The sequence below is a fragment of the Lutzomyia longipalpis genome, chromosome 1, assembly GCF_024334085.1.
Source record: "Lutzomyia longipalpis isolate SR_M1_2022 chromosome 1, ASM2433408v1".
In the NCBI taxonomy this organism is placed as follows: domain Eukaryota; kingdom Metazoa; phylum Arthropoda; class Insecta; order Diptera; family Psychodidae; genus Lutzomyia; species Lutzomyia longipalpis.
The window spans coordinates 48295018-48311537 of NC_074707.1; the positions used below are offsets into that span (position 1 = coordinate 48295018).

Here is a 16520-nt window from a genome sequence, read left to right on the forward strand (position 1 = left end):
TCGCAAAAAGTACCCAAAAATAGACATGTCAAAGTCTCTTTGCCTTTGCGTTGCGTACTCGTGGTTGGGGAGGCTTTTAAAGAAGTAAAAAACACCCCACTCCTGCTCCTCTTTCACCAAACATCAATCACAAATAAAAAAAAATATTACATTTGATGCTTTGACTGGTGAATTTCCCATCATCGCATGGGGGCGGTGAGGAGCTACGTCATAGAGCTTCAGGGGAAATTCGCGTGTTCAATGTGATTTTCACGCGAGATAATCACATTGCGAATGAGAAGGCATCGATAAGGAAAATTCTGTTTTACAAAATTCTTCATTTCCTCAACGAAATTTCTCTCGTGGCATTTTGAGCTGGTGCTCCCCCGTGTGGCTTTGGAGGGATCCGCAGGAGGTCATCTGCTGCAACGTCGAAATGGCATCAAATGGCAACCACAGTTGGGAAAATTCCGACCAGATGAGAGTAGAGAAGCGCAAAAATCCCCACATGAGTCGCTTTTTGTTTGCCTGCATAGCTCTTGTGGCTTTTCTCGAAATGTTCCTTGTAGAATTTTCACGCATCTGTGAAAATCTGCTCAGTGTGATGCAGGAGAATTTGGTAGCCCTTCTCCATTGCCTGTGGACTGAGAGGTGCGATGCAGGAGGAGGAATCAGGACATTCAGGATTAGAAGGTTCGTGCAGAATCTCTCACTTGCTCTCTTGGTGCTCTCCTGTGTCATCCTGTGGCTACTACACCGATGTTTAGTGTTAATTCTCAAAGATATTTCACACCAATCCCACCCACTTGGCAATTAATTACAGGACAAGCAATGGGATGCATGAGAAATCACGTCTCACATAAATTTTCTCGTCATCTCACATTTCCATCTTCATCTTGAGATTCATCTTGAAATTTATCTATATACAAACTTAGGAGAGAGTGTACAGATGCAAAATTTATAATTTATACCGCGCAATTTGCAAGGAATAAATTAACATTCAAGTGAAGAATGGAGATTTATAATTTAGTTAGATGTTCATGTACAAGAAGCACCACCTACACACCAAGTGCATAGTTTGGTTAATTAGCCAAGGAGTGCAGTACATAATAATGAATTTAATTGAGGATTTGTTATGCTTTTTCGCTTTTAAGAACAAAATAACTCTTGAGAAATATTTCTTCCACAAATTTCCTTCTTAATCTGTAAGGAATCTCAAGGAAACTTCTCACCCTTAGTGTGGCAAAATAGAACCATTTGCAGGGAAAATTCGCTGAATTCCCAAAAGGACAATAGAGAATTCTCTCGCAGGACCAAAATAGAATTTTGTGACACCATTTAAATTATTTGCATTTCAATTGACACCATCGCAAATGAACCCAAATTAGAGACAAAAGCTTCCCACTGAATTTCCACCTTAAAACAGAGGATCCCCTCACGACCCCCTTAAAGGGAACTTACACAAAGTATAAATCTTCATTTACAATTGAGGTAAAGTTCCCATTAAGGACCCACTCAGAGGTACCACTTAAGAGTCAAATTCGCACACACGAAACTTCCATGAAAACATCCTGAAATGTGTACGAAGAAGGACAATTTTGCGTGTTTTGAGGATCATTTTGACCCTCTAATCATCCCATTAGGAATTCACGGAGATTCCCCGTTAGCCCCCATGGGAAAGAGGCCATACCACCATCCCCGCATCCACTCCCATTAGTCCTAATTCAATAAATCTCCCCTCAATTGCGTCCCTGAGAAAATGTCTCGCACATTTCCCGACCACCTGGAGAAAAATCAACTCTCGAAGGTGCCGAGAGGGATGCAAAATAATTAAATTATGGTGAGTGTGCCTCCCAGGGGAGAGGGTGAGAGTCACAGACATCAAACACATTTTTTGGGGTTTCTTTTCAGGTGGTTTGGTGTGGTGAGAAGGTAAACCTCAGTAGAGACCAGAAGGCAAATTGTTTATGGCTTAGAATGTTCTTAGAACATAAATTCATCTCATTATATGTAAATTCTTGGGGGCCTAATTTGTATGATTTGCATTATCCTTACTTATCTCTTACCTACAATATTCTTTAAAGGTGTTGCTGATGGTGGAAGGGCAATGGAGGTTTCATTGAGGGAACCTTGTTTTTCGATTATTCATTATACATTTCCTTGTTTGAGAGCTTTTCTCTTGATATTGCAGGGACAAGAGATTAAGCTTCTTAGCATATTATTTAATTTATTATCTGTTTAATCAGAAAATCAATGAAAAGAAGCTTCAAATTAATTTTCGTGCTGAAAAATTAAGAATTATTTTTAAAAATCCCTAAAAAAATCAACACTAAAATGAAGCTTGAAATTTTAATTGAGCCTCAAATAGATCCACATAGAAGCGAAGAAATTGTTGATAAACTATTTTGCTTTCCATCCCAATATTGACATTTTCTAATTTAGAACCTTCCCTCTTTGCAACAAAAGCTCCGTCTAATACAAAAGTTATGTACATGAGAAATCTCTCTATATTGACAAACTTTCTGGGAATTGCAAGAAACAATTTCTGTGCAAATTGGCAAATAGTTAAATTTTCCTTTTGTGCACTGTTGGGTGTGAATTTTCCAAAATCCATCCATCGACAAGCAATTTCAAAATGGAAGTAATGTGTGTGTACGTACAACAAAGAAGCAATTCACTGTGAACTTTCCATGTGAGCTTAAAAGCTCACAATAAGCCAATCTCAAAGTCATGCATAGATGTACGAACGTTTTTCTTGCAAGAAAGATTGCATAGAATTTATCATGTGCGATGTATGTGATACTATGCTATATTTTTGATACAATTTTTCATAACACCTCCCTTCTCTTCCTTTTTCTTCGCCCCTCTTATGCTCTATGTGGTGATGCACCCTGTGCAGATTCGGTATGATTCGGTTCGGTATGATTCGGGAGATGTCAGATGAGAGATGTCATGTGTAATGGTGATATCAGTGGAATAAATGTGTAAAATAAAAGTGGTCTTTAATTAATCAGCACAATTGGCGACGGAGGAAAATCAAGGAAAAAGGTAAGCAGTACGAAAATTAAGTGAGAAAATGAAAAAGCACGTGTGGAAAAAAAGATATGAAAATTTTGTGCAACCATGTGCGGAAAAGTGAGGTTAGGTTATTCAACCAGCATGAAAAATTAATTTTAGTGGTATTTTTAATGTAAATTCAAACTCCTGACCCCCTAGAAAAGGATCAGGAGTGATAATTAATTGTGAATTAAAGAAAAAAATACAGAAATATAAAAAAAAATTTGACAATTTTGTGCACCACGGAAAGTTTCCGGAAAGCTTGTAAGATCACAAGCTGGGTAAACAGAATGCACAAAATTGGCAGGGTTCTGTGGGAATGAACTAAAATGATACTGCCAGAGAGAGAGAGAGAAAGATTAAAAAGGCAGGATTCATTAGAAAAATGAATGAAAATGAGACTGCCAGAAGTTGAGAAAATTTAGCAACAGGATTCATGAAAGAATGAATGGAAATGAGACTGTTGGTAGAGAAATTAAGCGATAGGATTCATGAAAGAATGAATGAAAATGAAACTATCAATACTAAGAAAATGAAAGAAAGATTGAAAATTAAGTGATAGGATTCATGAAAGAATGAATGAAATGAGACTATCAAGAAAATGAATTGAAAGAAAAAGCAATAAGTAGGGAAGAAATTAATGATTTTCTTCTCTTCTTTTACAGAAATTGACAAAGAAAAGATCATGGATCATGGAAATCAATACAATGTACCGCCATTCAAACGGTCATTGTTGTCCCCAAATGAGAATCGGAAGAATTGGGAGACGTTCAAGAGGGGATTCCTCAGTGTTGCACTGGCAACAGCAGAGACAGATAAGAAGAAACTAAAAGGTGAGTTTAAAGAAAGGCCTATGAGCCGAACAAATGTTATAAGAATGACTATTATTTAAGGGATGCTGCTTGCGTATGGTGGTCCAGACCTACGAGAGGTATTCTACCAAATCCCGGGTGCAGATATACCCGGAGATGACGATAATGATCCGTACAAAATTGCGTTGAAAAAGCTGGATGAGCATTTTGCACCAAAGAGACACGATTCCTATGAGAGGCAAATGTTTTGGTCTCTCATGCCAGAACCAGAAGAATCATTGGAACAGGTGATTCTGAGGGCAATGCATCAAGCCGAGAAGTGTGTCTTTGAATCGGAGAAGTGCGACGCAAAAACCAGCGCAAAGATAGACAAGATCATAATGTTGTGTCCGGAAGAGTTGAAGCAGAAAATCATGGCTAAACCGAATTATGATTTGGATGTGTTGCTTCAGTATATACACGCATTCCAAGCAGCTAAAGCTCAAGCAAAGGAAATGAGCAAACAGTCGAGTACGATTGGTGAAGGTTCAGGCTCGAATCTGGAGAAGAGTGACCTCAATGCGGTACAAGAGAAGAAACAGAAGTATGGAGGGAGACCGAAAGCTCAGGCAGGGCATTTCAACACAAAAGATGAATGTTCTCGTTGTGGTAGATCCGGGCACACGGCGAAAGATCCAAATTGCCCAGCCATGGAGAAAACTTGTGCCAAATGTAACATCAAAGGGCATTTTGCAAGGAAATGTCGCACTCGACGAGCACAAAACCTCAAACGGTCAAATGCAGAAGACGCATCAACTCCCAAATCGAAGATTGCAAAAGTGAATCATGTGAGTGAAGAGAATGATTCAGAAGAGGAGGAAGGAAACGATGGATTTATATTCAATGTGGGGGATGGTGATGAATACATCTGGTGCAAGGTTGGTGGCATTTTGATTGAGATGCTAATTGATTCCGGTTCCACTCACAACATTATTGGAGAGAACACGTGGAAGTACTTGAAGAAGAGTGGGATATTTGCCCAGAATATGACGAAATCTGTCACCAAACATCTGAAGGCATATGCACAGTCGAGTCCCTTGGAAATTCTGGGATCGTTTGAAGCAGAAGTAGTGATTCAGGATGTTAATCGGGAGTTAAAAAGCACGGCGACATTTTATGTTGTTAAAGGGGGATCTCAGCCACTCTTGGGCAAGGCAACAGCCAAGGCCTTGGGAGTTTTGATGTTGGGATTGCCAAGTAAGCAACATAGTGGTATTTGCGCTGTGCAAGCTCAACAGGGATCCAAACCATTTCCCAAAATCCGTGGAATTAGTCTGATGATTCCCATTGATGAAGATGTCACGCCAGTAAATCAACATGCAAGACGGCCACCCATCGCTCTTCTCAGTAAAGTTGAGGAGAAGTTAGATGAATTGCTGAAGGCGGGTATAATTGAGCCAGTGCGTGGAGGGTCCCAGTGATTGGGTGTCTCCTGTGGTGGTACTCCCCAAGGATAATGGTGACATTCGATTGTGCATCGACATGAGACAAGCCAACAAAGCTGTGAGGCGCGAGAACCCCATCATGCCGACATTTGAGGATTTCTTGCCTCAATTGCCGAAGGCAAAATTTTTCTCGAGGCTTGATGTGAAGAATGCATTCCATCAGATAGAGTTGAATCCTGCTTGCAGAAAGATTACAACATTCATCACTCACAAGGGAATGTTCAGGTACAAAAGATTGATGTTTGGCATATCTTGTGCCCCGGAGATCTTCCAAAAGACGATGGAGCAAATATTGTCAGGATGTAGTAACACCCTGAATTATATTGATGACATCGTTGTCTTTGGGTCGTCGGAGGAGGAACATGATAAATCCCTACAGGAGGTTCTAAAGACACTAAAGGAACATGGAGTACTGTTGAATCAGGAGAAATGTGTTTTTAAGGTGCGCCAGTTGGAATTTTTGGGACACCAATTGTCTGAAAAGGGTATAAATCCTACTGAGAGCAAAGTTGAGGCGATTCGGAAGTTTCGATCTCCAAAGTCCAAGGAAGAACTGCGAAGCTTTCTTGGGTTGGTAACATATGTGAGTCAGTTCCTACCAGATTGCTCTACTGTCACACACACTCTGAGATTATTGCTCAATAAGGATACCTTATTTGAGTGGAAGGAGATCCACGAGAAGGCATTTCAAGCTGTGAAGGAGATGATGAGCAATGCGGAAACTCTCAGTTACTTTGACAATAGATTGCTCACCAGGGTTGTCGCGGACGCTTCTCCAGTTGCTCTTGGTGCTGTTTTAATACAAATTGACAGCAGCAATGAGGATAAAATACATATTATTGCTTACGCTAGCAAAAGTTTGTCGGATACAGAGCGGCGATATTGTCAGACTGAGCGTGAAGTATTGGCATTGGTGTGGGCAGTTGAAAAATTCAGTGTCTATTTGATTGGACGAGTGTTTGAACTGGTTACAGATCACAAACCACTTGAGATTATTTTCAAACCGACCACCAAACCCTGTGCGAGAATTGAAAGGTGGCTTCTAAGGCTGCAATCCTTCAGGTTCAAAGTAATCTACAAGAAAGGATCCATGAACATTGCTGATTCTCTTTCACGGTTGACGGAAAGCAGGGATTCGAAAGGGTTTGATAAGGAGGATAAATTCTTTATCAGAGCAGTCATTGAATCAGCAGCCATTGACATTTCGGAGATTGAGGAAGCTTCCAGGAATGACACGGAGTTCCATGTGGTACGTCAGTGTTTGGAAACGGATCAATGGCACGCGCCTGAAGTGAAATTGTACCAACATTTCAAGATGGAACTCAGCTGCATCGGAGATATTCTCATCAGAGGAACAAAAGTTGTGGTACCTACCTCTTTGAGGCAACGTATGCTGCAACTTGCTCACGAAGGACATCCAGGAGAAACCACGATGAAACGCCGATTGAGAGATAGAGTGTGGTGGCCTGGAATGGACACAGAGGTAACTAAGTTTGTGAGGAGCTGCAAAGGATGTCAGTTGGTGTCTACTCCGTCCAAACCGGAACCGATGGTACGCAGGCAGCTTCCACAAGGACCCTGGATTGATATAGCAGTAGATTTCATGGGACCTCTACCTACTGGAGAATATCTGTTCGTCATTGTCGACTACTTCAGTCGTTATAAAGAAGTAGAAGTTATGATGAAGATTACTGCTAAGGAAACAATCAGGCGGTTGGAGAGAATTTTCGTGAGAATGGATTACCCTAGAACAATAACGCTGGACAATGCCAAACAATTCCTCAGTGAAGAGTTTGAGACCTTCTGCAAACAGCGAGCTATCACCGTGAACAGAACGATACCTTACTGGCCACAGCAGAATGGGGAAGTGGAACGCCAAAATAGATCGTTGGTGAAGCGCTTAAAAATCAGTCAGGCATTGAAACGTGATTGGAAGAGTGATTTGCAAGAATATCTTCTAATGTATTATACGACGCCTCATGCGACTACCGGAAAAACCCCAACAGAACTCTGTTTTGGACGTACCATTCGGAGTAAGATTCCTGCATTGAGTGATGTCTCTACAATGCCTCCCAGCTCTGACTTCAGAGACCAAGATTGAATTTCAAAAGGAAAAGGAAAGGAAAGGGAGGACAAAAAGAGAGGTGCGAGGCCAGCGGAGCTTGAGTTGGGAGATCGCGTACTCATGAGAAACCTGCTTCCCGGAAACAAACTGAGTACCACGTTTGACCCCACGGAATTCGTCGTTCTAGAAAAGAAGGGATCTGCGGTGGTCATCGAGGACCCGGAATCCGGACGGCGTCTCCAGCGCAACGTGGCACACTTGAAGAGAGCCACACCACCTGAGGAGGGTGACAGTGACGAAGCTGAGTCTGGATCTGTGGGGACTGGGACTCCGACATCGGTGGAATGCCATGGCAACGCCGACCAGGAGATCCCCGCTCCACAAACCCAAACAGCAACACGCAACAGACCCACCAGGAAGAAGAAGAAGCCCTAGAGATTGGAATACCGGGAGCTGGGGGGATCGCATCCCAAACATGGAGAAAAGGAGGGATGTGGTGATGCACCCTGTGCAGATTCGGTATGATTCGGTTCGGTATGATTCGGGAGATGTCAGATGAGAGATGTCATGTGTAATGGTGATATCAGTGGAATAAATGTGTAAAATAAAAGTGGTCTTTAATTAATCAGCACACTCTACGTCGTATCATTTTTCCCATCCAAATTGCAAGAGTGCTATGAAAGAGAGTTTTGAGGTAAAATTGAAGCTCTTTTACATAAACTACATATAAGGTGGATTCACTATGTGTGAGATAAATTGATGGAAAGCTAAGAAAAGTTGTAAAAAAAAATGGCAAATGTTCTTTCTCTCACTCTCTAATGGACAATTTCCAGAGAAAATGTTCTATTTTGGTGTAAATTTTTACATTAATAAATTATTAGGGCAGTGAGGACACAAATATTGAGGGAAATTCTCCCACAAAGTGCGTCAGAAGTTCCCCTGTGAGATACTATTGAGTGGTTTTCCAGGAATTTCAAGATTATTTTGAGTTTAGTTTGTAAATATTTGCATGAAAGAAATAAAATTAAACATTGGCAGAAATATTGGTTTATTTCTATTAATTTCAAAAGGGAGGCAGAAAACGAAAGAACTTTTACAGATTCTTGTTGTAAAAACTTTAAATATGTCAAGAATTTTATCATCTTCAGGGCAATATTTTGTCTGAAAGATTCAATTCATTTTTTTTTAAGAATGTTCAGAAGTTTAATTAATTAGTTTACTAAAGAATTCTCTTTCTTTAAGAACTAAATAAAGAAATTTATTTGAGCTTATTAAATAAATTCATAGCAATTCCCGCATAAATTAATTAATAAATTAAAATTTGTTTGAAGAGGAAACCAAACACTTTTTATGCTCATTTGTGTCTCCCCCCACATTTCTTATGCTTCTCAATGTCACAAAGTTTTTTTTATCTCCAACATTGATTTCCTCAATAAAATGAAAATCTAACGAAGAGGAATAAAAATCAACATAAAATGGTCAATTCCTTCCGGGAAAATAGTCAAGAAAAAAAAATGAAAAGAGAAATCTTTTATCACTCAATGAATGGAAATTCCTTTTTGAATTTCTCCAAATGTGTAAATAGGAAGTAAAAGAAGGAAAATTGTGTGTGCATGGATGGCCTCGGTGTGTTCTTCTGCCTATATTTAAATAGAATTTTGGTACATTGCCTTTAAAGAAAAAAAAACTAGAAGGGTTCTTCACAAACACGGTGGAGTTCGTACGATGAAAGAAAATGTGAAAGAAGAAAAAAAATCGAACGATGCATAATTGGAAATGTGAATCTGGAAAATGAATCCATTTTCACGTCTAAGTTTCCCTTCGTCTGGGGGCAAAGAAGAAAAGTCTCTTATGTGTGGGGGAGAGGGGTGAGAGTTGATATCCAGAATAGAAATAGGGAAATTATGTGTAGTAACAACATAATCGAATCAGAAATGATGAGAAGTTTCGTAAGAAAATGGGTCTTATTGAATGTGTTCGGGTGTATATAGCTAAAGAGTGTATGTAATACTGTCTGCGAAAGCTCAATGGAAAAGTTCCTCGTCCTTTTCCTCGGCCACCACAGTGTGTGTGTCTCATTTAGGAAGATTGAGCAATATTATTGACTAGAAAACTTTAGCCTTCCTCCTTGATTTGGTACCTCACTATATATTCTCTATATGAATGGCAGGGCGACTCAATAGTTCCAGCACCAAGGATTGTGCCCTCAGCATAAATTAATTGCCAGATAGTGTCCTCTTTGAGTTCAGAAAATTGTTTAGAATTCGTGAACTGCGCAAGATCCTCGACTGGGGTGGTGAAATCACAGAAAGACAAGCAAAGGGGAGGTTTTTTCCCCTTTTTCAACATTTCCCTCCCCAATGGGACAAACAGTTGGCCCCAAATTCCATGAGGATTGGGGCCACAGCACGAAGAAAATCATCAGTCGTGTCGCGATCCTCATGTGATTCAGACGAAATCGCGAGTGGGTAGTTATTTGTTACTCTTGTGTGATTTTAGTGGGGGTGGTTTAACAGGCAAATACATTAGCAAACTTTTCTCATATATAGCTAAACATCAAAGTTTCCCGCCTCCCACTAAAAAAAAAAACAAACAAAAATAGAGAGAGAAAAAGATAAATTGGACTTTTCACTCCTTGTGCAAAAAAAAACTAGAGTGTGAGTGCACGTGGGTTATTTTTTTTTGTTGGCAAAATGTTGGGGGTGGTTTGAAATTTAAACTTTCCTCCCTTCCGGCTCTTTAAGTGTTTAGAAAAAATATTGCTCCTATCACGATGGAATGGGGGTGTACCAGCATGAATGAATGTGTAAAAATTGCGCCACGATCGGAAATAGAATTTTAGAAAGAACGCAAAAAGGTGCTGAGTGGTATGGCACGAAGAATCTTAATGGGGTTTTCCGCCGGAAGTTCTCAATTCGCGATTTTTTTTTTAAATCGCAATTCTTTCTTGCAAAAAAAATTCCTCTGCTATGGTTCGTGTCAACTTTCCCCCTAAAACAGATCAATCCAATTCCCATACATTGGAAGGATGTAAAATAAGTTTCAAGAGATTCCTTATTTTTCATCCCCTTTTGGTTCATCTCTCAAGTGACTTTTGCAGTGCAATTTGTCATTGAAATAGATTAACAGTGCCATTCAATGTGACTCTCTTTGTAGTATAGGTAGTAAAGAGGGTGAAAAATTGTGAAGTGGATGAACAAGAGAGTGGAAAAACCTGGAAAATCTATATTCTCCATCATATGCACAAAAGCTCTGTAATTTATCCATCATAGCCCTAGCAAGTTGCAATTTATTTTACACAATCACATACATTTTTTTCCTGAAATTATCATTAAGCATTGATTGCTATATTCACACAAAAACAAGAAAAGTTTTTGATAAAAAAAAGGATACAAGAATAAAGCTTTTAATGGTCGATTTATTCAGCTGGATATACCAATAAAGATCAATAAATTTTATTGTTCACTTCCCTAAAAATTATATAATTCATAAATCTTTATGCTTTTCATTCATACCTACATGAATAAATAAAATGGTTCCTTCCAATAAAATTCCCAAATGTTATCTCTTTAATTTGCAATAAATGAAACAACCGCATATTATACAATTTTGAGAAATTATATTACTTTGGCTCCCATTAGATGTTCTTATATTTCTCACACAATATGATCAATAAAATTACTCACAATTTACGAGATTGGAAAAGAGCAACGTCAAACTAGATAATTTAATTTCTTAAATGAAATTTTAATTGCTAAAAGTTCTCTCTATTAATTAATAATCAAACTTTCCCGTTGAAGAAAAATTAATGAAAACAGCGAAGAACTTTCATTTCTTGAAACAAAAATAAGTTCAAATGAGAAAAAATTCTTAGAAAAATGAAAAAATAAACTAGAAAACAATTAGCTTGAAGCTTCACGAGTTTGATAACTTTTCCTAAGACGGGAGAGTTTCCGTTGAATGTTACTTTGAACTTCAAAAGTTTTCTTAAACTCAGATTTGCCAATTTTGCACTATTTACTGAAGAAATTCGTAGAAAAAGAAGAATTTTGGTACCTCTCCACAAAACTTTCTGGAAATACTTAGTTGAAGAATTGGCTTTTCTAGACAGTTTTGGTGCTTCGCACAAATTTCACAAATTTTCTTTGTAAATCCGGGATAAATTAATTATTAATTTCTTCAACGCTAAAATTACTTATATTTTAAAACAATAACTCTTTTATTAATTTAACTTTAAAGATTTTTCTGACTTTCTGAAAGGTCTGAAAGATTTTTTAAAAACTAATTATAGAAAAAAAATTAATTATTTTCTTGCAATATACATAATTTTTAATTGCTCTTTGATCACAACAGGTTACAGATTTTTCTTTAATTAATTCCTCAATGTGAAATTAAATTTCCTCCTTTTACTGCTGAAACATTGCGTTGTTCAATTAAATTTTTCTCCTTAGCTTTACACAAAAGCTCACCTCACCTCTGGCAAGTGCCACATTTTTCCCGAGATATTTTATAGCTTGAGTCTTTCTTCGTGTTTCTTTTCCACATTCACCCGGAGGGGGAGGAAAATGTATCCCTAACATATGTATGTATATAGCAGCAAATAATGCGAGTAGATGCGTTCCAAGAAGAAAATTGTATGTGCAATTAAAAGAGTGTGCAGGAGAAGAGAAAACTTAATGGAATAGAATTTCATTCTCTCTCTCATCAGACTTTTTCTCCATCCGCCCATCCACCCCAACCACCCTTTTATTGCCCAGAAAGAACTTTTCCACTGACACACTTAGTGTTTGTATGTATGTAATTCTCTGATTACACGACAAGAGTTAGGTTCATAGGGTGAGCTTTTGGGGGAAGGGAAGGAAAGGCATAAGGCAGGGAAAGCCATTCACAGAGAATGGCGAAGAAGGGGTTAGTTAGTTGCATGCCGGAAAGACTTTGATGTTTCGCCTCAATTTTCGGAGGGGTCTCCTCAAATTTATCCCACATTTTTGGGGTTAGTGGCGGCGAATTGGTAAATTAAAGAGGATGAATAAATTGAAGCATAGAGAGTGAGAAAATTGAAGAATTTCCATCTTCATGAGAAAAGGAATTTTCTGCTGTAATGGGCGAGCTTTCGCAGTTGGAGACAACAAGGATAAAAATTCACTGACTCTTGAAGCTCTATATCTCTCTCTTGAAAGTCACATTCATTAGGTGGATAATGGAAAATTTCAAGCTGTGTGCAAAATCCACTCTTTTGAAGCAATGAATGTGGAATTTCTCTTCATTATTGTGATCTAACCACCCTCTTTTTGAAAAAAAAAAAGAAAATAAACTATTTACAAGTTAGTCAGAAAATCAAATAAGATGATCACTTATAAAAAAAAATTATTGCTTATAATGTCCTGTCCTAATTATGATTTTTTTGACCGTTGTAATCAAGCTTTTCACCTTAATAATTTTTTCTGCAATCATTCCATATTTTTATCAGTATTGTAAAGAATAAGAGAAAGTGGAAGGAATCCCGCATTGTATTTGTGGACTGAAGACGAAGGAGAAAAAAAATCAAGTGGAAAACAAATCAATGTCGTGGCAAACAACTTTACGATGATGAGGAATGGGGGAAAATTGGGGATGAGATAAAATGATGTTATTCTTCTCGTCCGTACATTCCCCCGGAAAATTGTAGTGCGATATAGAATTACCCACAATTGGAGACAAAGAAGAATCCCAAGAAGTTTTTTTTTTCTTTATGTGCCCTTTACCAAAAATCCCACGAAGCAATCAAATAATTTCTCTCTTTCATTCATTTTGTTTTCTTCTTCTCTCTCTCTTTGACGGCTATATTGAGAAAAAGAATGCTATGTGGGAGCAAAAAAAAATGTAATATTGTAATCAATTGAATTATTTATGTATTTTGTGCAGAGAAACAAGCCATATATAAAACTCTTTCGAACATTATTATCCTGAAATTATCCTCTAACATCATTTTCGCCACACCGCAACCCCCATCAAACCAGGTGAACGAACAAACGCAGTGAAAAAGCAGCACGAAGGTGTCTGTCCACACCCTCCTCTCCCCCATCCATTCTAACCCTCTCCCAAGCCCCTCATTCAACATCTGTCCTCCCCGCCGCATCCACACCGAAACCCCACAAAAAAAGGATTGTTGTAATAATATATAAAAACCCCGTGTGGCAAATTTCGTGGGAAATTCCCACCGTTTTGTGATGAATTAATGGTGAAGGTGCTAAAAAGGTGAATTCACTGGGTGCTTGTGTTCGAGACCAGGACGGTCTCTCAACCATGGAGGAGGCCTCGTCGGCCCAGAAAAAAGGGACGCCCGGCCTCACCATCGATCGGGCGGCTTTCCTTCTGCTGCGCGTCAAGAAAGCCTTCAAGAAGAAGCGTCAGCAACGGAAGGAGAAGCAGTAAGTTATATATACAAAAAAAATTTCATTGATCAATTTCTTCCCAATGGGCGCGGGAATGCGCCCCAAATGTGGTTCACCATGTCTCAGTTTTTTAGGTCAAATGTTTCTAAAATTAAAATTAATGCATAAAATGAGGTGAAATTGTAACACAAAAGGATATTTTTAGCACCACCGTCATCCTTCAACTCATTTACAAGATTATACATTCACTTGAAGCAATGCAAGATTTTTTTGTGTCATCAATGTACATAATAGAAGGATTTTTCAATGGGGGGTGCACACTAAACAAGGTTTTTTACTTAAGGGTGTTTAAAAGGGTGGATTGTAATTGTATTTTACAGAAGAAAGGGGCGTTTATTTACCAAAAATTGTTATTTAGATTTTATTGCATTATTATTTTTTTTTCATTTTTATTTTAAAAAAAAATTAAACTTTTGTGGGAACACTGAGTTCATCAAGAATGAAAATTCAGAATTAGTAAAATTAAAGAAAGTCAATAATAAAGGATTTTCTTTACATTTATTCGCCAATTGCATGCCCCTTAATTTCGCATAATTTAGTGGCCATTTGTTTTTGCTATCTCTCAATGAAGGTAAAATTATGAAGGGGAATGTACATCAAGAGAAATTCTAAATATAATACTTGATATACATTTTACCCTTCAATAAATTCCCAGCTTTTTGTTGTCCGTTCAAAAGAATTTTCTGACTTGAATTCTAATGATTCTGCTGATCCAACTCTTCGAAAGAGAACAGTGTTGGACAAATTAATTAATCCACTAAGCTCAATTTATTTTTACTACTAGAAATTGAGAAGAAAATACTTTATTGTTGGTAGATAGAAAATGAAGAGAAAAAAAACTCGCAATCAAGATTTTATCCTGAATACATTTACAATACAACCGTGTGTAACAGCACTAAAATAAACTTATCTGGGTCGTATAAAAATTTAAATTCTCAACTATCACAACGAATTATCCATACAACACTGACTTGCACAAGTTTCCACGAAAATTTCAATCAATTTTCCCCTTCAATCGATTTTCCTGACACTTGAAAAACTTTATTTGCAATTTTTTTTAAGCACAAGGAAAGTGAAAAGTACCTGAATTATAAATGAAAAGTATGCTGTAATTACTTTAAATTATATATAATTGTTGCAATATGTGTTTATTTTAAAAGAATAATAGAAAAGAAGGGAAAAAACTTTCTCTTTCATTTCCTTTTTTTATTTAAAGATTTTCAACTCACTCAGTTATAGAGACTTGAAATTGGTTTAATTTTTAAACACATTTTATTTAAATAAACTAGTGAAAATCTATATTTTCCATGAAAATCAATATTGGCATTTTTCCGATATATGCTTTCATTCATTTTCCATGGTGTTTTAGTGCCTTTTACCACTCAATCACCCGGCGCCTCCACCATCCACCAGGCGTCTCCACGGCGTGGTAGACACATAAAAAAGTCTTGCCTTTGGAGTTGTAATTGCAGTAAATTGGTGTCAATTTAGTACATCCAAAGAGGATGAAAATAGCCTGTGACTTTCACGATAAAATACCCCGTATACGGTGTAACTAAAACACAGCTTTAATGCAGCAAAATGTAAAAGTTTCTGTCTCTCTGCGAAGGCATAAAGTTGGAAGGAGAAACTTTGGTGTGAGTGTGGAAATTGAATAAATTTCACAGCATAATTATCTCATTGTCGTTGAGGGAAGAGACATTTCTACACTCTCTTCCACTTCTCCTCAACCCCAATCCTTTTGAAGACTCTATTATTGAATAAACTTGTTAATCACCCACTCATTTGACGTTAATTTTACGTCATAACTTTACTACGTCAGCATTTGGGAGGTTTCGCGGTATGTTTGTACATATATAAAGTTTCTGGGAATTTGGATGAGAATAGATAGTTTATTAGGATGTTGCCTTCTCTACATATATATTATTTCCCATTCACAAAGATATTTTGTAAGTGGATTAGATTGGCAATTGCGGAGGCGCATTTCTAATTGAATTTAACTGTGGGGAAAAAAGATAGGAGCGGAGGAGGAATAGCGAAAGATGGCTACATCATTAAATTAATTTCCAACATGATTGGAAAGTCATTTTCCACTCAAACTGAGGGGTGGGAAAACGATAAAAGGGTATCATTTATTTTCTAACAACAAAACCACATACACAACATTTTATTTGCGGGATTTTCTCGGAAATCTATAAAACCCCTTTTCTTCGTGCCCATTTTCATTTAAGGGTGTTTTTCTCGAAGCTTTTAAAATGTCTGCGTGGGATATAATTAAATGGCACCTTGTTTACGCGTACACCACACATAATTTTCTTTGAAAAAAAAATCCACTCAAAACCCTAACCATGGTTTATTGTGCTTTAAATGCAACAATGTGCGAGGGAAGAAAAATATTTTAGAGTTCATAAATTCATGAAATATCTCCCTCAATTTAATCTCTCTTTGTTACAGGATGGTTTTACGAGAGTTTAATGAGGAAAAATCTTGAAAATTCACTTAAAACAAACCCAAAAGTAAATAATATACTTTGCGTCATATTTCCGGTACGACATTTCCTTTTGCAAACATCCCTCAAACAAAACATATTGTCTCATTTGGGTTGGAGATGAAGAAAATGGAGTCACACGGAGCATTATATCCTCTCTCCTTAGCGAGTTTTATTGTCATGATTTATTTAATGTCTCAT

The 16520-nt window shown here is 37.6% G+C and overlaps 4 protein-coding genes across 7 annotated transcripts in view; 3 read left to right on the forward strand and 1 right to left on the reverse strand.

Moving 5' to 3' along the window:
- The window catches only part of LOC129787983 (protein Peter pan), a 1185971-nt gene that overhangs the window by 525764 nt on the left and 643687 nt on the right, over nt 1–16520 (forward strand). The gene's annotated exons all lie outside the window — the stretch shown is intronic.
- The window catches only part of LOC129787980 (L-dopachrome tautomerase yellow-f2-like), a 1067766-nt gene that overhangs the window by 525764 nt on the left and 525482 nt on the right, over nt 1–16520 (reverse strand). The gene's annotated exons all lie outside the window — the stretch shown is intronic.
- LOC129787973 (uncharacterized) lies at nt 2863–8007 on the forward strand. Of its 2 annotated transcripts, XM_055823885.1 has the most exons (3): nt 2865–3027; nt 3702–3869; nt 3930–8007. In XM_055823885.1, the coding sequence occupies exons 2-3, from the start codon at nt 3722–3724 to the stop codon at nt 5306–5308; spliced, it is 1527 nt and encodes a 508-aa protein (XP_055679860.1). In that variant the 5' UTR covers nt 2865–3027; nt 3702–3721; the 3' UTR covers nt 5309–8007. The 2 variants fall into 2 exon arrangements, with proteins under 2 accessions (XP_055679859.1, XP_055679860.1); XM_055823884.1 differs by having other exon boundaries at nt 2863–3869.
- Nucleotides 9821–16520, forward strand: part of LOC129787936 (uncharacterized) — a 64580-nt gene continuing 57880 nt past the window's right edge. The window contains exons 1-2 of one of the 3 annotated variants that reach the window (XM_055823794.1): nt 9821–9913; nt 13302–13807. In XM_055823794.1, coding sequence (XP_055679769.1) covers nt 13683–13807 — 125 coding nt within the window. In that variant the 5' untranslated portion in view covers nt 9821–9913; nt 13302–13682. Of the gene's footprint in view, nt 9914–10473; nt 10652–13301; nt 13808–16520 lie in introns of those variants that run through there. The other 2 variants (XM_055823793.1, XM_055823795.1) reach the window with 2 other exon arrangements.

What these genes read in the sequence shown, in the direction of transcription:
- LOC129787973 (XM_055823884.1), top strand. Translation starts at nt 3,677, where the DNA reads ATGATTTTCTTCTCTTCTTTTACAGAAATTGACAAAGAAAAGATCATG. An exon ending in AGATAAGAAGAAACTAAAAG is followed by an intron (nt 3,870 to 3,929) that starts GTGAGTTTAAAG and finishes CTATTATTTAAG; the next exon opens with GGATGCTGCTTGCGTATGGT.